This window comes from Aedes aegypti, chromosome 1 (genome assembly GCF_002204515.2).
Source record: "Aedes aegypti strain LVP_AGWG chromosome 1, AaegL5.0 Primary Assembly, whole genome shotgun sequence".
NCBI lineage: Eukaryota > Metazoa > Arthropoda > Insecta > Diptera > Culicidae > Aedes > Aedes aegypti.
In genome coordinates this window covers 192,933,764-192,957,080 of record NC_035107.1, presented here as the reverse complement: position 1 = coordinate 192,957,080, position 23,317 = coordinate 192,933,764, and the positions used below count along the sequence as shown (strand labels likewise).

Below are 23,317 nucleotides of genomic sequence, written 5' to 3'. Positions count from 1 at the left end.
TGGAATTTTAAGGAAGTCAGGAAAAATAGTACCATTTTGGAGAAAACTACTTTCATTTTTGAAGTTTTGGCCGCCTTTGAACCAATAAGCAGTTAATAAATATTTAATTTAGTTTTACCAAATTAGGATGATAGTATTGCCTAACACAGAACACCTAGAAATAAGAAATGAAATATTTGAAATGATACTAATAAAGAATTAAAAAAAACACGCTATCTCCACTATTGGAGCTACATCCACTAAGGGAGCGCTCACCCTATGCACCATAGCCATACAAATTTTGAATCGTAATCATAGTGATAGTAAAGAAGAAATGAGATTGAACTTTATTAACAAGACGTATAATAATAGGAGGAGCCCTCAAATTGTACGACAATAAATAAAACAACATATCTGGTTCAACTGATTTGCTTAACTTTCATTCTCGGTTATGCATGTCACAGTTCGATTCGATAATGAACGTCCTATACTTCGAAACGTGATTCATCAGCTACTTTAATCGTGCCCACCCTAGACCCTAAAACAACAGCGCTACTACATGTCGCACGGGTTCCCCCCGTGCGAGTAAATAATTAATGCGCCAAGCTGGAAGACTATGGGAGCTCCCACAGTGATGTTTTTTGTATGATCGCGCGAGCTGCCCGGCCAGTCGCCTACAAACTCGCGCCCAGATCGGTTCAACTTTCTTTGGAGCTCCGACCCATCATAAATCCCAACGGTATCAACTTTGATTTTGTTTGGAGTTATCGCTGCTTGGTAAACGTTTTTCGAAGTTAGTGTTTTGAGTTAACGAATTACGTTTCGGTCAAGTGCAATGGCCTGTAAAATGGACATCACATTCGAGAATGGGACAACGATGCCAGCCCTCGGTTTCGGAACATGGCGGGTGAGTACAGACAGCTTGATGTTAAGTGACTAGTTAATTGCATCTCTTCTGATGTGGGAACATTTCGACTTTTCACCTTTCGACCAGGCATCCGATGAAGAGGTGGAGAAAGCGCTCAATGAAGCTCTGGAAGCCGGTTATCGTCACATCGACACTGCACCGGTATATCTCAATGAGAAAACCATCGGCAAGGTGCTGAAAGAGTGGATGGACGCTGGAAAGGTGACCCGGGATGAGCTGTTCATTGTGACCAAATTACCACCGCATGGTGAGATACGGCGTTTCCAAAAAAAGATATTCACCGTCCGAAGATAATTGATTGTGTTTCTTCTCTAAAAATCCCACTTATAGGAACAAGAGCCAGTACTGTTGAGAAATTTCTTAAAAAGTCATTGGATGACCTGCAGTTGGAGTTCGTGGACTTGTATCATGTTCATGTGCCGTTTACCGTACCGGAGGTTGACGGACCATTCCTGGTAGAGGATGGACTGATCGTCCTGGAAACTACAACCGATCATGTCGCATTATGGAAGGTAAGTCAAAACTTCGCACCCTTCAAATTGATATGTTATGAATTGATTGGAAGAATGCAGAGGGAAACGAAAGGGGGCGTGGCTTACCAGTTCAACTCGATTATTGTAGGGGACGCTTGAAATAGATCGGATCAGTTCGCTTCTAACGACTATGTTTTAAATAGACGCTAGCCGTAGAATGGAGATTAATTATTTGAATGGTATTTAATGTGTGTACAGAAAAAAAACACTGAAAGATAATCGTGCACGTGATTGTGCATTGTGTGTGCATTCGCTTACCTGCCGGTTCTGTTTGTAGAAGTGAGCAACTTTTTTCAGGCTGAGACCAGTTCTCATTGCGGGAAAGCAATTTACATGCTCCCTTTCTGTGTATCACCGGTAAATGCATTTTGGCGTCGATATTTATGTAAGTGATTCAATAGTTGTTGCAGTGGCGTAGCTAGGAGTGGTGTGTCAATTTTTGGGGCAAAATCAAATAATTTTTTTTGAGGTTTGAACTTGTGTTAGGAGCACAAATCTAGGGAACTAGACACCGATCAATCGATCAAGTTTTCAGCTTAATCCGCTGTGTAGTTCTCTAGATTTGTGCTTTTGAAAATTTGAGGCTTGGCTTCGATTCATCTTCACCTTATTTTTTTGTTGAAGACATTTAGTAGTCTACAGATCAAGTAATGAAGAACAATTTACCAATTGAGACCACTGCACCACATACATAGAGCCGTAGCGCGGGGTGCCAGGTTGGCAACCGCCAAGGGCGCTAGCCGTTATGGGCGCCAAAATGCGTCAAGCCCTTGGTAAATTTTGAAAGAGATTTATTAAATAAGGGCGCCTTCTTGAGCTCGAGCTTGAGGTTGATTGGCCGCCCGGATGCTACTCCAGTATCGCCAGATCAGCAGCACTTACACGAGGAACCAACCAGATGACTGCTTGGGATTAACAGACACTCTCAGTGTATAAGCGCTGGTGATCTTCTATTTTTAGGCAACAATGGTGCCTGCCACGTCAGAATGTAGACGAATGAGGGGAAGGAGAAGGAGTTGATGATGCTTTTCAAATGGCTCCCACAGTAGACCGTATATACCACTGCGTCTACGCCAGTTCATGCGAGAAGGGTAAACACTCGCAGGTCCAATCACGGATGTCTTCGATCCATCTCTCGCCGAGAGGAAATTTCCTGGCGCGTGGAAAAATGCTATTATTGTACCAATCCACAAATCTGGCAGCCGTAACCGTGTTGAAAACTACCGAGGTATCACGCTGTTATGCTGCTTGAGTAAGGTGCTCGAGAAGCTCATGTACAACATCCTGTACAACGCCGCATTGCCGATCATATCGAATAGTCAGCACGGGTTCATGAGGAATAGATCGACTACAACGAACCTCATGTGTTATGTCACCGCATTATCTCGCGAGGTGGAAGCGAAACAGCAGATAGATTCAATCTACATAGATTTTGCGAAGGCTTTCGACACTGTACCGCATCTTTTAACCGTCGAAAAGATGTCGCACCTGGGGTTTCCAGGATGGGCAACTCAATGGCTGTTTTCGTATCTCTCCAATCGAACGGCATACGTGTCCGTCAACTCCGCAAGCTCTAGCGCGTTCGAAATAACTTCGGGAGTACCGCAAGGAAGCGTCCTCGGCCCGCTGATCTTCATAATTTTTGTGAACGATCTGTATCAGCTGCTCTCGTCTTGCAATTTATCCTTCGCAAACGATCTTAAGCTATACCGGGTAATTCGCTCTGCTTTGGACTGCATAGCTATGCAAGCGGATGTCGACGCCACTATTGTGTGGTGCAGTGACAACGGAATGCGAATCAATAGCAACAAATGCAAAGTGATATCTTTCACTCGCCGCAATCATCAATACAGGCATGAATATACCGCAGGGTCTGCCGTAATTGAACGCGTTCAATCAATCTGCGATCTCGGAGTAACAATCGACTCAAAAATCAGATATAACGAACACATCGCAATTATCACTGCTAAGGCTTGGTCAGCGTTGGGATTCGTTAGACGACACGCCTCGGAATTCACCGACATCTACGCGCTGAAATCCCTATTTTGTGCATTAGTCCGGAGCATACTAGAGTACGCAGCTCCCGTGTGGTCACCATACCATGTGACGCAAACGTTGAGGATTGAACGTGTTCAGAAGAAATTTGTGCATTTTGCATTGCGCCACTTACCGTGGATTGATCCTACAAATCTTCCTCATTACCCAGACCGCTGCCGACTCATCAATTTGGAAACTCTGTCGGCAAGGAGGACCCAGCTGCAGCAATTGTTTATCTTTGACACCATATGTGGCAACCTCGACTGTCCTGCTCTTCTCGGTGAAGTCTCTTTCAACGTTCCTCCACGGCGATTTCGTAGTTCCTCTTTATTGACAATTCCTTATCACAGGACTGCTTATGGTCAAAATAACTCTTTTAGTTTGTGTGTTAGAGCTTTTAATGACGTTAGTGATCGGTTTGATTTTAATTTGTCGAAAGTGATGTTCAAAACTAGGATTAAAAATCTAGGTTTATCAAATTTTAATTAACTTCAAGACAGTCTGTACGTCGTAGACGAAGACGGTGAAATATAATAATAAAGGGGTGGAGCAAGGATTGAATCCTGAGAAAATTGAGAGAATCTCTCACGTATCGCTCTATCATAACATGCTGCACATTATGAGAGATTGTTTATCGTATACTGCTACAACTTTGATCAGATTGGGGGGATAGTAGTGCATGATAAAACCCCTCTAAATATGCTCCAAACCTGGGGGACACTATTGCTATTGGAAGTTCGTGGATTGTTTATCGTGCCAGTAAAGAAAAACACCTATCCCCAACGGTAAACAAGCGAGAAAAATGGATTTTATCATCGCTCTCTCTTTGGGGCTCTCGCTCGCTGCTTCCATTTATCAGACTTGTTACACCTTGCGATACAATGACGATCGTGGACCGCAACAGATGGGATGTTTTTCTTTGCTTGCTTAGATCGTGCTTCATACTCAAATGAGAGCGAATTCTGCAATGCCTGGGGTGGAGTGATTTTTATGGCAGAGAGGCTTGCTGATTTGGTTAGCAGACTGCCTATGTATCAGGCGTAAGGAAAGGCGCGCTATAATGATGAAAGAATGGAAGCGTAGGGTAACGGTTTATTTATGTCTGTCTCGGGTTCTAGCACATGCTATGAACTGTGATAGATCAACTGTGATATATTAAGTATGGTTGATAGAAGCAAGTGAAAGATACAACTACAAAGTACGAGGAAAGGGACGGGTCTGGGATTGAACCCATGACCTTCTGCTTATGAATATGCCATGCCATTTAATATGCCATAGAACCGGCACTGATGAACGACAGATTGGCTGGAACATAAAATTAGATTGAAGAAAATATCGTTTAAATTCTTTGAAAACTTATAAGATACAATATTTACAATTTCTCTGCTGCAACTGCTGCAACTTTTAAAAACATATTCTTGTTTTTACAATTCAAGGAATAGGCTCACCAAAAATCGTGGTGAAAAATGAACTTTTTATCTTTCTTAGAGATTTATTTTGTTTGAGACTAACAATGACGAGACAGAACACTCGCGCCTAACGTTTCGAAATACTTCAATAGGTAACGTTTAAAGTTTTTGCTGTGACGAAAAACGTTGGTCCTGACTCATTTGTTTAAAATTGTTTGGAAAATATTATTTATAATTGTTTTTAGTTATAACTTGTGGGCCCCCTAAAATGTAGGGGCCGGGAGCCATGCCCCCTTGGCCATTCCGTAAATGCGGCCCTGTCCTTGTTAAAAAAATGTCATTGTTTTCTCATTGTGCTAAGTAGCGGAAAGAGGGGGAATCTAAGCCAATTATGTGATTAACCCAAACTAGGTGAATGTCCCAAGTCGAGACAATCTAAGTATATTAAAGATACAAAGAACGTTGAAGACTTGAATTTCATAATTTTTAAAAACATATTCGTATTAATACAGTAATTTGAATCTTGGAGTAAGTTGACCATGTACTGTCACTTCTTCCGACAGTTCATAATATGTCGTCAGTGTCTTTCGAGCAATCTTGACAATGTAGCTGTTTCAATATCATCGAAAACCATTTCGTAGTATTTTTTTATAAGTACCGTTTTGATTCATATTATAGACACTTAAGGACTTAGTGAAATATAACTTCTCAAAAAGCGTATAAATATGAACATTCTGTATCATTCTTCAGCGTTATCAAGCTTTGGGAGCCCTTAACATTCGAATGGTGGGTAGAAATGTTGATTCCACAACTTGAATAATAATTAACTAATGGAAATATAGCAACTACCGAAAAACTAAACATTTTATTTTATTTTATTTTATTTTATTGATGTACAAGGGGGTCCGGGGCCAAGTCTCCAGCATAAGTTTGAAAACTCATACCGTCCATAATACACCGGGGGATTTGGAGTTTTGGAAGTAGGCAACGCAACATCTTTGACCAGAAGGTTCTTTAAGTTTTGCTTTTACTCTAGACTTCCCCTACACGTATGAATGATGCAAGGTCGAAAGAACATGAATCAGTCATACATATAACGGTAGTGAAGTGTTTTGCCTAAGGATATGTGAAAGGAGGGATTTTGTGTGGTGTTTTGTAAATCGCTCTGTGGAACAAATTTGTTATTAGTTAAATAATAAGTTCATTTGATTTACCTTTCAATTAGTATTCAATGATTACAGAAACTTTATACTTAACAAAGGCGTGGAGTGCAGCAAGCTTGGTGGGCGGATCAAGTGCGTATCGATTTGGCGAGCGTGTGACAGAACCGAGGATGGAGAGATGCGACCGCAAACCGACGTTTTCTCGGCCATTACGCTGCCATGATAAGAGATGCCTTTCCTCTTCGATGAATTATTCCTCGAAGCGGGTTAGATATGAAAACAAGGATAAAGAGAGAAGGAATGTTAGTGATTGTTACATGCTTTATGGCAGTATTGGCGTACATTGAAGTCATACAAAATTCGCTCTTTGGATTCCCACGATAACAATCCCTGAAACTAATGATAAACAACAAAAAATGAATCCGAAAGAGCGAGAACCTTGATGTTTCAATGTATGACAATCCAGCTTTATTGCATGTGAGAAGTTCTTGGTGATATTCTCACAACGGCCATTCAGAATGGTTCGACGGATGTAGATAAAAGATCATTATGATAAGATTAACGCGACGACATGTTAGTAAGCTCAAAACGATTATTGTATTTGCAACTGTTAATTTACATAGTTAAGCTAAGGGTCAGTTATTGTATATAACTTTATAGATAAGCAGAAGTAAAGCACGAACGCGAATCCATCCCATCTTCAAATGCACAACACTTCATTCTGGAACTTTAGAACGTCCATGTTGTAACTTGTTCACACAAGAAATCTGCCTCGACCGAGTTGACAGAACGCGCCTATACCCCTTTGTGAACCAAAGGACAGGGAACTGATACCATGATACCTTAACTACAAATACAAAAGCTACTTCTATGTTATTTCCACTACTACGCTCACGGTAATTATTTTATGATCGTTAGAATAAAAACGATAGAGGTTACTACTACAATACAGAAATACTACTCAAATAACGATAAGTGCAAAGTAGTGCAAAAATGCTTAGAGAATTAAATAAGTTATAAATTACAGCATTTTGTTCAACAATATTATATTAAAGATATTTAAAAATGAAACATTACAGTAACAACAGTGCCATAAGTTTTCTAATTATTATACATATATCAGTAACACTACTAAACTATCTCTAATACCGCTACAACCTACCTTCCGCAAGACCGTAAAATGCCGTAATTCAGAACATTTTTCAATATTTCTCAAAAATCGTAAATTATTGTTAATGATAGTTTTAATTGGAATTATGATGCATTACCAGCATATACAAATAGCGGTATGGGCAAATTTCAAAATTTTTCTTAAATTTCGACAAATTTTGGACCAAATACGCTTACGGATTTAGGCGATGCGCTGAATTACGGCACCTTACGGTATTACTAAGGTAATAATTACTACATTGTTAGTAAACCTAACAAAAATGCCTATTTTCAATGACCTGTGAGACGCAGAGACCACCCGCACCCACTCTTGCGCCTCGTGGTCTACTGAAAAAGATTTATGTATATTGAACTAATACTACTATTAAAAATAGTGCTACTGAAGAAGGTGATCGTTGGTTTCCCAGTCTTGTTAGTGATTTGAGTGTTAGTAGAGACTGGTAGTAGGCCCTGCTGGTCCCTCCAGCATTACGCGTAGTTATCTGGTATTAGATCATGCGACAGTAACTAAACTCATGCTGAAGGTGTGATAAATCAAGTGTAAAATATATTTAAGCATTGAAACACATGCCATTATTAGACTAGCTTACATTTTATAAGTTATAATTACGATAAATTTTCGCGATCAATATATTAGCATAAGAGTATTTTTTCACAATATCCACAATATGTAATCACTTGATTAATCACCGTCAATCCCATCACCTATGGACAGGGCTACCGAAAAACTAAACATTACATACATTTTGCAAATCGATTAAATGGACAAATTGATATGAAGTTTGCAAAAAAGTTTCACGTCTTATCGGTGAGAATCTATCTCACGACTCCCTGTCATGAGTTTGAGTTCGATCGCCCTAGTAGAACTTAGTTCCATGACATTGTTTAGATATTTCAAATGGCAAAAAAGTGATATTGAGCCGAAAATATAAATTTGGGTATTGAAAAATTAATCAAAACTGCCAAAACCGTGAGTTTTCAACGACAAATTTCAAGTTATATATTTTATTTTTTGACATAATAACTGTCCATTGGGTTATAGAACCTCCCCTATGTGATTCTCTAACACAACTATCCCATCCTAACTTACAACCCAAGGCGTGCGATATGTGTCATGATATCACATATCTATATCTTAATAGGAAGGAGGAAGTCGTTTTCAGTTCACTGTCCCACTTTCCGTATGCAAATGGAAAAACTGATAGCTAATGACCAACTGGGACGAATGCGCCCAAAGGGTTCTCAATAATTCACCGGCATAAAATGAAAATCTACGTTACGGATATAATGGTCGTTAAAACAAATTACGAAAAAGGTGGACTCATAGAAGAAATTTAATTGGATTCAAAGAAATCGATGAGCGCCGTTTCCTGTATTCATATTAATGTATGCAGCTTTAGGTATATCAATCTCGAAAGTGAATCTTCATTCGAATCATTAGGTATGTTGTTTGTTTGGAATTGGAACGGTTTTCAAAGATTCTCATATGCACGGCTTAAGGCTATTATTATTTTTACGAAGCACATTTTTAATAGAACAGTGAGGGGAATAATGTAGGCAGGTGCGCTTCAAGCCTTTAAAATAACTGTAATGTTCAACAATCCTCAGTTAGTTCACAAGTTTTAATTCAATTAGAGAACTGAAATCAACATGCTGCGCATTTATTCTGGATTATCATGGAAAATCGAGAATTTTCATAGGTAATAACATTTTCATAGTAACGGAAAGGTTTTTTTGCGTTATTAGAAATACATATTCAGTTATTTTTCGAAGAAGCTTCTTTAGAACTATTTGAAGGATTATTCATTCTTGATGGGTAAAATGCGACCCTTAAACGGTATTTCCAGAAACTTAGGAAGATAATCATTGACTTAGGAACAGGAGGGGGGGGGCAGGTGGGCCTGGCTCCCTCCAGAATCATCCTAGAATTTTTGGTGATAACAACAAAAAAAAAATATTTTACAACTATAATGAGAAAACCTCGCTTATCTTATACAGCATCAACGTAGCGGTTCTGACTTCGGTGAATTGCGCGACAATCAAAAGCTTAATCGTCCGGCTGTCGGTCGATTGATTACTGTTAGAACTTAACTTCTTGTTGTATGCGATAAGCGCAATTTTTCGAGATTTCAGTTGCAGAACATACCGTGGTACAAAAAAAGCATCAATACCCTGGATTTTTTAAAGGAGCATATTCACTGCATTTATATTTCTCATGTTTTGAGATCATGATAATTTCCCTTATCATAACTAAACCCTTCACTAAAGAAATCCATACATTAACTTCAACTCGTATAATGTCCGAAACAATTACTAAAGGACAATACATAGCGGGATTGTTTGACGAAAAATAAGACCTAACTTACAAGGAATTTCGGCATGGCCAAGTTTTCTTCAGATGAATGGCATAAATTTGACCTGATGTGAAAAAATTTAACAAAACCGACAATAGTGTTTTATTTCAGCAATAAATTATCTCTTTTATTTTGATTTATTTTTCAAACTATTTTCGCATGAATAAATGTATTGCTTAAACTATATGTTTCCAAGAAAACTTGTTGTTTCATAAATTATTCGATTGATTTCCAACAGATTTGTAACAAAATTTTCAAAAAACAAAAAACTTTTCGATATTCTCTATTCAATTTTAGTTTAATCAAATTCCTCAATGATTATTTGATGGTGGTTTCAGAACTTTTGCAAACTTCTTGAAAATTAGTCAAATAATATTGTGGGACTTGTTCATACTTTCAAAACGTATTCCTCCTGGTGGATGTCCATTCCTTCTATGTCTACTGATTATTAACAAATTGATTCCGCAAAATGTTCCCGCATTTACCTAAAAAATATTAATTAATCATTCATAAGTTCAGTTTTCCCTCACAATTCCTCCAAAAAATAATTGATTCTAATACAGAGATATTTTGCTGAAAGTGCAATTAGAAATTCTTCTGTGAATTTCTCTCAATAGTTTTCTCAAACATTTTATTATAAATTCTTCCGCGAAGTTCGTCAAAAGTCCTTGAAAAATATTTGCAAAATACTTTTGCGTCAAAAATTCTTCCATGATCCTTACCTTCGAATCTTCAGAGAAAGTTAGTTGAAAAACCCCAGGAAAACTTTTGCTTCCGAAATTAGCATATCGATAAAGGAATCTGCACTGAAAACATCTCTTCGTGTTTTATCCAAAATCCATTTCGTAAAACAAGATTTTGTAGATATAACGCTATTTTCGTTCATTGTACGAATTATTTATACTTGACAGAATTTCGCGATTCAGCGACTTTACGAAATATTCGTTAGATGTACGATACACAATTCATAGATGTGCGTTATCGTGTTGTTCGTATTACGAATTGCTTAGTATTACGAAACTGATCGTTTAATCTACGAAATCATTCGTTGTTTTCTGCAACGAAAGGTTTCGTAGACACATTTCGTAAAATACAACATGGCACAACCGCAGCCGAGGGAGGTAAGAAGAAGCGCGTATACAGTCTGAATACGAAAGAAACGAATTTCGATTACGAAATGTTTAGTACATTATAACAACCATTGTTTGTTTTGATTTCGAGCTTGAATCATATTACGAAGCTAGTTGCATACATTTTACGAAACTGTTTCGTTGCAGAAAACAACAAATAATTTCGTAGTTCAAACGAACGATTTCGTAATATAAAACAATATATATTTTTAGTGTGTAGAGAAACATGAAGCAAAATAACTGGGTAGGGGGGAAATATTTATTAAGATATTCATTATGGAATTTGTATCGATCTTCCTTAAAACACTTCTCTAGAAATAATTTGACCAATTATTGTCAGAATCTATATTCTTGGTTTGAATTTTTATGCGATACGTAGGCAGAATTTTTGTGTTGGAAGAATTCTAGAAAACCAAAAGCTAAAGAATGGATAGATTTCAAGATTTTTCAGCTTGTTTGTCTTACAAAGACATCGATAAAACTCCCAAGACTGCACTAAGTCATGTTAAAGTCTTCTTAAAACTCAAATGTCTGATGCAAGTTATGGCCTGCGTGTGGTTATCAATATCATCAGTGGATAATGATAATCATGTAAAGAATTATGAAACACGAATGTAAAAAATCATAAAACATATTAAATTGGCAAACATTCCGCTCGTAGAATTATCTGACTACCGTGTGTAGCATATTTTTCCCATGCTTGCCTGAACTAACCGTTCTCGGGGGACAGCTTTGCTGCACACAACAGCTGAGCTGCTCGAAAAATGCTCTCATTTTCAGCCACTTATCACTTACCGTTGTCTGCGTCAGTACAACCGATCAACCACGGTCTTTTGTCACAACAATTTCTTCTAGTAAAAACATAATTAGATACATAACGGAACGAATAAACTAAATTATAGTGTATCACAAAATCAAATCTTCCGCTTTGTTTACCTTTTTGACAGCACTAGCTTTCCTGAGTGCATTAAGTTTAAGCCAAGGCTCTCAAAAAACCTATTTGTCTTACTGCAGAAAAAATAATCTGATTTAAGTATATAATAGCCAGAGGAGAATTTTTTGCAAGGATTCTTAAGATCGAAACCTCTCATGAATGATTATATTGTACGGAACAATCACCAATTGATCTTAAACCATCCCAGACAAGACCAGTAAGATTTAACTAGATGGAATCCATTTTTATTGACGCCGTTTCGGGTTCATGATTACAATATGCGTGGGATTACATTCTAAAAATGTAATGGAATAAAATATTAGATAGATAATTATGATGTAATAATTGTACCGCGTTGTTGTAAATCGATTTTTTTTTGCCATTTCACCAGTAAATTTTCGTTGGCATGAGTTTCACGCGATTGCAAATTTACTGCCACGCATAAATGATTATTTTAATTTATTGTTATGAGTCGGCAGACATCATGATGGTTTCAATATTATAAAAAAAGTTTTGATTAATAAACAACTTGTTGACCGATGATTGTTCGATCGTCAGCTCTTAACATCGGTTTTATTCCGTGTTTTAGGATATCGCAAAATGTTTAATACCGCTAGTTGAGCTCAACAAGACTATACAATAGCTCTTATGTATGTTTTAACGTACACTACAAGGGTAGATTGATACTATATAGAACTAAGAAGTTTAAAAACGGTTTTAAGGTATAGTTTTAACAACCTCCTGTAGTGTGGGCCTCTTGGGGTTTAACGGAGTTTTATCAAAGGTTTATTAAGGTTGTTAAATCTAATAAGTTCTAAAATGAGTTTTAACGATATGGTAGTAACAACAGCTTGTAGTATAGCATAGCATAGCATAGCATAGCATAGACTGACTGTACATGTCAATGGTTGCTACTCCGTGATTGATCGGAACTGGTAAGAATTGCACTACGATCCAAATGAATAAGGGATGGGAGTTTCCGCTTACTCTCGAAGTGCAATTTTAGCAGATCTAATATTATTGATCAATAACGGCGCCGGCCAAGTCCTTACAGTCAGTTGGGATGAGGAAGGAATGTTAGGGTGTAATGATTCTTGCTTCTAGAGACCGAGAATACCTCTGCATCTCCACAATCACCACGGGAAGGGTGTTTATTAGTGAGGGAGGAAAAGATCTGGGAGTCACCTCTGGTCGGTGATGCGATCCATGGACAAGGGGGAAATATACGACTTATATTTAAAGCTAGTTTTGTATTTTTGTCTCGAGAAGTTTTTGGTAGAAGCTTTAAAAAATAGGTCAACATCTATAATGTCGAACGGCGGCTATTCGGCCTCAATGGAAGTTGATCCTCAATATCAGCTTCTATATTCGAATAGCCTAGATAGCCGTGTAGTGTCGGTAGCCGATTGCAACAAGGCTAGAAATAACACTACGGATTGCCTGTTCCGGTGGTATAAGTCCATCATACAGGTGGCCCCTAATTCATGGTGTCATGCGGCTAAAAGCATACCGTGCCTAGGAATGAATGGTTAGGGGGGTCAAAAGAAACCTAACCGTGAACGGTGCCTGTGGAGTACCAGGGCACCCTCCACAGTATTATGCCCTTACTGTGCTACCCGGAGCAATGGCGCAGTTGACCTTGTACTTCTCCGAAATAATCGGCTACTCATATTTAGCCTCAAATCAGAGGCTTGATACGAGTGGGAGCATGTTAATGTAATATGAATCGAATCAAAATTATCCAGGTGAACCTTCATCATGCAAAGGGCGCATCAGCAGTGCTTAGCAGAAGGTTCACCAAGGAAAATATCAATGTGGGACTAATTCAAGAGCCCTGGGTAAATAATGGAAGGGTACTTGGTTGCCCTTCGAGCAGTTGTAGAGTTTTGTACGACGAAACTCAGTCCAAACCACGGACGGCTATTCTTGTAAATAGGGACACAAAATTTGTCCCAATCACAGAATTTATCCGTAGAGACATTGTTGCGATCAAAGTAGAGGTGCCAACTATCCGTGGGAAAACGGAGGTATGTATTGCTTCTGCTTACTTTCCTGGAGATGTTGAAGATGTGCCTCCATGCTCTGTCGTTCATTTTGTCAACTACTGTAAGAAAATTAATGCCCAATTTATAATAGGGTGCGATGCAAATGCCCATCATACAATTTGGAGCAGCACCGATATTAATAAAAGAGGAGAAGATCTTTTAAACTACATGTCGTCTAACAACATAGACATATGTAATAGAGGTGATTCTCCTACTTTTGTAAACTCTATCCGACAAGAGGTTCTTGATCTCACGATCTGTAGCGACCTGTTATCGGAGAAGATTGTGAACTGGCATGTTTCTGATGAAGAATCATTGTCAGATCATAAACAAATCCGGTTCGATTTTAAAGCTGGATCAGAAATAACAGAAAGCTATAGAAACCCGAAGAAAACCAATTGGGATCTCTATCGTTTTCATTTAACGAATAAGAATTCGTATAACGGTGAACAGTTCACGACTGTTTCACAACTGGAAAATGCCTCTGATGGGATCATTGACCAAATGGTCTCATCTTATCATGCTAGCTGTCCTATTCAACAAAGGTCATCTAACAGGGATGTGCCTTGGTGGAATGACAAGCTGGCAGGATTGAGGAAGAAATCCAGGCGGTTGTTCAATAGAGCAAAGATCACTTTAGATTGGGTTGAATACAAAAAAGCCCTAACAGAATACAACAGAGAACTAAGGCACGCCAAACGTAAGGACTGGAGACGGGTATGTGAAACCATCAACAACGCTCCTGCAGCTGCAAGGCTGCACAAAGTCCTTTCAAAAGACCATTCAAATGGTCTAGGTTGCCTTAAAAATGAAGACGGCAGTTATACTGTTGACTCTTCTGAAACACTGGAAGTAATGATGAGAACCCATTTCCCTGAATCGATCCCATATTCGGATGAAGAACAGGTCTCAGAAGAGGCAAGACATGTATGGTCGATAAATGCCTATCAGAAAGCTTGTGAAATCTTCACGCCTTCGAGGGTCGAATGGGCATTGAGTTCTTTTCAGCCTTTCAAATCTGCCGGGAAAGATGATATTTTCCCAGCCTTACTGCAACAAGGAAAAGAGACGCTTTGTCCGCTCTTAACCGAAATATTCAAAGCAAGTGTTGCGCTTTCATATATTCCAAAAGCGTGGCAAAAGGTTCGAGTTGTCTTCATTCCAAAAGCTGGAAGAAAGGATAAAACAACTCCCAAAGCCTTTAGACCTATAAGCCTTTCCTCTGTTCTTTTAAAGACAATGGAAAAAATAATTGATGACTTCATCAAGTCAACAAGTTTAATAGAAATGCCTCTTTGTAAATACCAATTTGCGTATCAATCAGGTAAATCTACCATTACGGCGCTGCAGTCGCTGGTAAATAAAATCGAGAAATCTCTTGAAGCCAAAGAAATAGCCGTGGTTGCTTTTCTCGATATTGAAGGAGCATTCGATAATGCATCCTATAGCTCTATGAGTTCAGCCATGGAAGCAAGGGGCTTGGATAAAAGTGTTATCGAATGGGTTATGACCATGCTCAAGGGTCGCACAATTTCTGCTGATCTAGGAGGTGCGCAAATATCTATAAGATCTACGAAGGGATGTCCTCAAGGAGGAGTGTTATCGCCCTTACTGTGGTCTCTTGTAGTAGACGAACTCCTTAGAAATTTAATAGATCAAGGTTTTGAGGTAATAGGATATGCCGACGATGTGGCCATCTTAGTTCGTGGAAAGTTTGATAACACGATTTCCGATCGGTTGCAAACTGCGTTAAACATTACTCTCAAATGGTGTAGGAAAGAGGGGTTAAACGTAAACCCTTCAAAAACTACTATCGTGCCTTTTACCAGAAGGAAAAAGGTAAAGCTTATACAGCCTTCTTTGAATGGAGTTCAAATTCAATTTTCGGAAGAAGTTAAACACCTTGGTGTTACTTTGGATAAGAAATTGAACTGGAATTCTCATCTGAGCAAGGTCATAAGTAAGGGTACTAATGCCCTATGGGTCTGCAATAAAGCCCTAGGAAAAACTTGGGGACTGCGACCTAATATGGTAAACTGGATTTATTCAGCAATAGTCCGACCAAAAATTAGTTATGCTTCACTGGTATGGTGGCCCAAGACAAATGAGGTAACCGCTCAGAAGAAGCTGGCTAAGTTGCAGAGACTTGCTTGTATATCAATGACAGGGGCAATGAAAAGTACACCATCGGTTGCCTTGGATGCCCTTCTTAATATACTGCCTTTGCATCAATTCATTAAACTGCAAGCTGCAAAAAATGCCTTGCAGTTTATTCGTTATAATAAAATACTAGATGGTGATTTGATTGGTCACATGAAAATCATCAAGGAATTCAATTTGAATTCAGATAACAAAACAATAGAAGATTGGATGACAACGAAGACCAACTATGATGTTCCCTTTAAAGTGGTTAAACCAAGCCGCTATACTTGGGATTCTGGTGGGCCAAGTTTACGTGCAGGTTCTATTGTGTTTTATACCGACGGGTCAAAGATGGGCGACAATACCGGAGCTGGAGTTTTCGGTCCTGGTATCAGCAAGGTAATCGCTATGGGGCGCAGTCCCACCGTGTTCCAAGCTGAAATACAAGCCATCATTGACTGTACAAATGTTTGTCTCAAAAGAAACTATAGGTTTGCAAAGATCTGTATTTTCTCAGACAGTCAAGCAGCTTTGAATGCTCTAAAGGCATTCACATGTAGATCAAAGTTAGTGTGGGAATGCATTCTTTCTTTGAAGCAATTGGCCAGTAGGAACGAAGTTACATTGTACTGGGTGCCCGGCCATTGTGGAATTGAGGGGAATGAAATCGCCGACAATCTAGCAAGACAGGGTGCAGCTTCGAGCTTTGTCGGCCCTGAACCGTTCTGTGGTATTCCTGAGTGCACTCTCAGGATGAAACTGAAAAATTGGGAAATGTCCATGGTAGAATCCAATTGGAACGCCACGGATACATCCAAGCAAGCGAAAAGATTCATAAAACCCAGTCTAGCTAAAGCCCGGGCTATACTGAATCTTAATAAAGGAAATCATAGGGTAATAACTGGCCTGATGACCGGTCACTGCCCAAGTAGGTATCATCTTAAAAATATAGGAAAAATACAATCCTCTGAGTGTCGTTTTTGTCAAGCTGAAGACGAAACTGCTGAGCATTTACTCTGCAACTGCGGAGCATTGCTTAATCAAAGAACGTTAACATTTGGAAAAGGGTTATTAGAGCCCTTGGAAATTTGGCAAGGTAGTCCTAATAGGGTAATAGACTTTATAAAACGAGTTGTGCCCAGTTGGGACAGTGTGACACATCAACCAATGTCTATCACATCTCAATTGTGAAAGGATATTTGATGAGCACCAAATAAAATATGGGTCATACCACAATATTCCTAAATAATGGAAGCAGTGGTTAAAAGGCTCTACAGATGAGGGAAAAAAAAAAAAAAAAATAATGTCGAACAATTCAAAAAAAGTTTTTATTAATGTCGAAAACTGAAAATTACATGTATATATTTTAAATTATATGAAACAGGAATAATGCCGACACTTGTAGTGACGAACCATACATAGTTTGTTTGAAAATGACATATGAGTATTACTGTGCATTTTGTCTCGATATGGTAGAAGTTTTAAAAAATACGTCAACATTCACAAATTCGAACAATTCAAAAGATAATTTTTAATAATGTCAAAAAGAGAAAAATGTATGTATATTGAAATTGTATAAGAAAATAGCATTGTGCCGACACTTATAGTGACGAACCATACAAAGTTTGTTTTAAGGGAACACGGGAGACCGTGTTATATTCCCTATCTTTTGTCTCACTCTAACAATTATCATCAAAACTTTGCCGAAGCAAATCTCGAGTTTTAGTGAACCGATGAAGCTGAAAATTTAATCGATTGTGCACCACATATATAGAATAAAGTGATAAATTTTTCACATCCATATATGGAGTGGTACTTGAGATCTGCTTCTTCAAAAGGATAGGATGATTATAATGACGTCCCGTGCGGCCTTAATATTACATAAAAGTTACGCTTTCAAGAAAAAATGTGTTATCATAAGCATGAAACGAACTCACCAGTTGGTAATCCATTCTCGACTGAACACAAAACTGACACTGACAGCAAAACTTCTTGGCGTTCCGAAAACAAACCGTCTTGCTTGGGCCTTCCCAAATACCTACCCAGCAAAACGCTCCAGAACAGGGAAAAAAAAAATTCTCCGGCGACGAAAACACGCGCGAAACCGTGAGCAAAATCTATCGGACGACGCATAACCGAACTGTCCTGCTTGGGCTTCACGAAGCCCTACCCAGCAAGACGCTCCAAACAGGAAAAAAAAAATCTCCGGCGACGAAAACGCGCGAAATTGTGAGCAAAATCTAATCGTGATCAAACGTCAACATCCCACCGCAAAATCGCTAGTGTTTGGAGGTGATTTTAACCTCCAAATTGCGAAATCATCACCTCCAAGTTAGTTCTAATACCCTCCGTTATATGGAATATGGTGGCGCGTCGATTGTCGCCAGTTTCTCGTTAAACAGTCAAACGGACGACGCAAAACCGAACTGTCCAGCTTGGGCCTCACGAAGCACTACCCAGCAAGACGCTCCAAAACAGGGAAAAATAAATTCTCCGGCGACGAAAACGCGCGAAATCGTGAGCAAAATCGATCGGGCGACGTAAAACCGAACCGTCCTGCTTGGGCCTCACGAAGCACTCGATATGGTAGTAACAACAGCTTGTAGTATGGGAAAAAACTAAAAATGTTACTTGGGAATGTTAATGCACACCCCATGTGTTGTTTCTCCTTTTCTTGGGATGGGACACAGGTATTTCCCCCTTGTGCCCTGGATCAAAAGCCCTGGCTTAAGCGCCTTTTCTCGCTCTCTGGAAAGACATGGAGACCTACCCATAACGCAATAGTTTCAAATAAACAAGGAAAAATAAATCGACTTCAGCTCTCGACTAAAAACACCTTTAAGGTGAAGATGAATCGAAGCCAATCTTCAAATTTTCAAGCGCACAAATCTGGAGAACCGAGCACCCGTTTGAACTGAAAACCTAATCGATTGATCATCACCAGCTAGTGACCAATCGATAAGGTTTTCAACTTAAACGGATATTTAGTTCTCCAGATTCGTACTCTTGAAAATTTGAGATTTGGCTTCGATTCATCTTCACCTTAAAGATTGTATCGGAACGAACTCACCAAATTATCCAAGTCGATTCTGCTATCCAAAGGGTTGACTCCCAGTTTCCTTCTCCAGTGGCATTATTTGAATAGGAATCAGAAATGAAAATATAACATAACTTTTTTTTGCTTCTTCTAGAATTATTATTTGACTAATGTTCAAACACAATTATGAATTGAATTCTTTCCCGGCAGCACTATACAGTTTGTCCACATGAATATAAGTACCAATTTGGATTTTCCCTTCCAACAGCCGAAACGATATTTCGACGCGCAAACACTAATCGATCAGTTATAAAACTGACGCAACATTAGTTATAATTGTAGAAATATTAGTCAAATCCATTGAAAATTTGTTCTTGCACCAGCCGATTTGTGAACTCATCAGTCTAATTTAAATTGGGTTGTTTAGTGATGAAAAATTCACAGTTTTTTTTGTAGCTTGATCGAAAGAGCACATTTTTCTAAGTGTAACACGATTTTATTGCGCTTTAATATCTGAATTTTGATTTAGTAAATGATTAAAAAAGATTTCATTCCGTCGACTCAATGACATTTCAATTTACATAATGACAGCTCGTCCCGAAGTAAAACCTTCCGAGGGGTGATTCAAACGCGATTTCCATACTAAATTCAAACTTGTTTTAAAAATAGTTCCAGTGCACGGAAAATTATGAAACTTTGGATTCTGGCTCAGTTTTTAACGTAGAATCAGAATATGTAAAAAACAGGATACCCCTAAACAAGCCAATTATACGCGGAAAGGAGAAAAATCGTGACAGTTGGTTTAAAACACGTCTGTTCGCGCGCGCGGCATACTGGGATCATATTCTTTTAAGAATTTTACTATAAATATGTCAAGAAATATCGAAGATTGGCTTCAAAAATGTTGTTACAAATTTCTTGCATATCGCTCGTCACAATTGCTCGAAGGTAAACGATTTTTTTTTAAATCTATGAGCATTCTCGACTAGACTTCAATCTCTCTTCATTCATCTTACTAGCAACTTCCGGACCGATCGTTCATTGAATTTCAATCGTTCCCAAACCTACTACACACAAAAGTCAAACGATGGTAACCCACGAGGCTGTTCGTCTTCCTCTATTCAATGTCACAAACCATTAAAATCCGATTCGATGTAATGACTACCGTGAGCCTATCGGTTTCAATCAGCACCCTCTTCAGCAAACTGTTTCAAAAATTCAATGGAAATCAATCGCATTCTTCCTTCCTCTATCAAGACTGCACTTCACGTGTTTATTTGTTTTGCCCAGCTTTCCCACTTTTCTAGCAAACATCTTTCTTGCCTTTCCTCTCCCGCAGGCCATGGAAGAAGTGTACGAAGCCGGTCTCGCACGCAACATAGGCCTATCGAATTTCAACCAACGGCAGATTCAAAGGATCCTCGATAATTGCCAAATCAAACCGGCTAATCTGCAGGTAAGGTGATCCGTTTTCCTGCATATCCCTGCCAGCGTCCTGGAGGCGATGGGATGCTTCTCCTCTGACGCTCATTTACTATACTTTTTTTTTCATCGCCCGTAGATCGAGAACCACATCTATCTGCAGCAACCAGAATTGGTGAAGTTTTGCAAAGCCAACGGGATTACCGTTACCGCGTACTCCCCGCTCGGGTCCAAGGGAATCGAAAAGCTACTGGGGTAAGTATCGATTTACTATAGCGATATGTAAATCATATATCTCAAATATTACATATACACTCCCAAGGGACTTTATGAGTTTTTTTAACTTCCTACAAGCTGTTGTCACCACCATAGCTTTAAAACTCATTTTAGAAATTATTACCCCTAACACACTTGTCGATCTGAAGACTGTATCCCAGACTAGATACCTGAGTGTTCTGGACTTTAAGACAGATATGACTGAAATATATGGCAAAGCTAATTAAAACAAATCACATTTCCCGAGAAAATTTTCTTTTTAATACCTAATTTTATATTGACCCATCTAAACTCAATTTACGACCTTCGTAAAACAGTAACGTAAATTGAATTGAATCTGAAAAATATCGAAAACAAATTTCAATGTATTACTTTTGATTCCTAGCCGCGAAGTGCCAGACCTGCTGGACAACCCGGTTGTGAAGGACATCGCCGAAAAGCTGGGAAAATCTCCGGCCCAGGTGCTGCTGCGCCACCTGCTGCAGCGTGGGATTTCAACGATTCCGAAGAGTACGAACCCGACGCGCCTGCGGGACAACATCGATCTGTTCGGGTTCGAAATCGACGATTCCGACATGGTGCGCCTGAATCAGCTGGATCAGAACATTCGCATTTGCGATTTCGGATTTTTCCCCGGGTAAGCATTCAGTGCAGTGTCGTTTTCGTATAATGTATAATTTCCTAATATTTGGATTTCTTTTAAATTCACAGCATTACCAAGCACCCGGAGTTCCCTTTCTAAACCGGAAAGAGGGTTTCTATAGTAACAGACATAAAATAACATTTCTCATTACCTTCTACTAAGCAAACAAACGGATAACGTTTTCACTAATTATTTTAATTAACTAGTTTTTTACTCGAAAATGATTTTTTAGTATTACAAGTACAACAATACACTTTGATAGCTTCGCACTTTAAATCGTTAGTTCGATTTGATGATATATCACATTCATTATTTCGCCTCATCTCAATTTAATTTTTAAGTATTTTCCGTTAGATTTCAAGTCTAAATTTTAAGCTGTTAATACAAGTGAAGAGAAATTAACAAAGTCAGGAACCTACTTTGAACTACTGTAAAATAGTTATTTATGCAACGGCTTGTAAAATTATTGTATTTTTTGCAATTTCTCATCATAATAGGCTGTTTATCATCACGCGAATCCGTCATGAAACGGCCTACTTTATTGCACTGAACTATTAATGTCGTAAGAGCTCATAACGCAACAGATGTTTACGGCACTCGGCCGGAATAATCAAACACGGCAAGTTGCGTTCAGCTCAATACAGGATTGGCGTTGTGAAAAACAGCATATTACGATGCAAAATTTGTATAACTATTATTATGCAACAAGCTGAAAAACTATGATACACTCCTACCTCTATTACGACCGATATAGAAAGGTCGAAAATAAATTTAAATTTAATTATGTTTTTGAAAAATGCAGCAACCGAATTCGAGATGTTCTTCTATCTATCGTCCAATCCAAGAAGAAATAACGAACGATATTTTCGGCAATCGACCTGGCAACGAATTAAGGAATGCAAACTTGGTACCTGAAATATCAGGACGTTAAATTAACCCGGGCGAGCGAGCCTTTCGGCTCATGAAGGTTGGAGTGGGCGTGGCCGCCATTCAAAAACTGCGGTGGCCTAGATCTGGATAACGTGAATTCCGGGCGGTTGAACCCATCGCCAACACTACAATCAAATATAACATCTACCACAGCGGCGGCGATAAGGCAGAACATGGAGTCGGTTTCGTAGTGACTGGGAAGCAGATGAAACGCATTATAAGCGAGCGAAAACCTGGCAAGTATGCACCATTTAAGGAAGATGTGACGAAACGAACACTAATTTTCGGAATGAATCATTCTGTCTCGACAGTAGAAGCATTAACCTAAGAATGCTAATGTCGCTGCTGTTCGTGTGACCAACATCTAGTTTGCTGCGATGTGACAGCGTGAGTACCGGGCCTCAAAGTGTCAAAGGCCAAAACAAAACATTCTCTGTTGCGTGGGATCGATCAATTAATGAAAAATAACAATTAAAGGTAATTATAAGTTAAATCAATTTTGTGACAACAGCGCCACTAGCGTTCTACTACTAATATTTCTATTGTCTCGACCAATGTAGTGCATGTGGTCCCAACCGGGTGCTTAACAGGAAAGGGTATGGAAAATATAAATCGCTGTGTTATTTCGCCAAATCATCTCATCAACAACTTATCCAGTCTTTAATCATCTGTTTTATGGTTAAGGGTTGTAAAAAATCTCAATTCATCACTGTCAAAACAACAAGTGAAATGATCGGGAAAGTTACATCAGAATCGTGCTTTTCGAATTTATTGTTAACGGGGTGTCAACAATTTGCAACGTTTCATCAATCGGCATAGTGCTTTTCACTCAAAACAAGTTTATTCAAGAGAAATTGACAAGGTGCGTTTTCCCCCGACAGTGCATATTACCCCAGGAACCCCTACTGAGGATACGGGGCAAATTCTTCAGCTACAGCCTGATGAACTTCTATGCACCGACGAACGACAAACCCGATGACGTGATGAACGCGTTCTATGAAGGCCTTGATAAGCCCTATGGAGAGTGCCTAAAATAAGACGTGAAAAACGTCATCGGAGATTCAAACGCGCAGGGCGGACTTTTTCCGTCTAATCATCGGTAAGGAGAGCCTTCACTCCGTTATCAATGACAACGGCCTACGACTAGAGACTTTCGCTACTGCCAGGGGGATGGTCATCAGCAGC

The 23,317-nt window shown here is 39.0% G+C and overlaps 1 protein-coding gene across 1 annotated transcript; it reads left to right on the top strand.

The window, feature by feature from the left end:
- The first annotated feature begins 635 nt into the window (after window positions 1–635).
- Window positions 636–21,993, top strand: LOC5577411 (alcohol dehydrogenase [NADP(+)]). The gene is made up of 7 exons (XM_001656441.2): window positions 636–886; window positions 974–1,154; window positions 1,238–1,419; window positions 20,201–20,317; window positions 20,423–20,538; window positions 20,945–21,196; window positions 21,271–21,993. The coding sequence occupies exons 1-7, from the start codon at window positions 815–817 to the stop codon at window positions 21,299–21,301; spliced, it is 951 nt and encodes a 316-aa protein (XP_001656491.2). The 5' UTR covers window positions 636–814; the 3' UTR covers window positions 21,302–21,993.
- The last annotated feature ends 1,324 nt before the right edge of the window (window positions 21,994–23,317 follow it).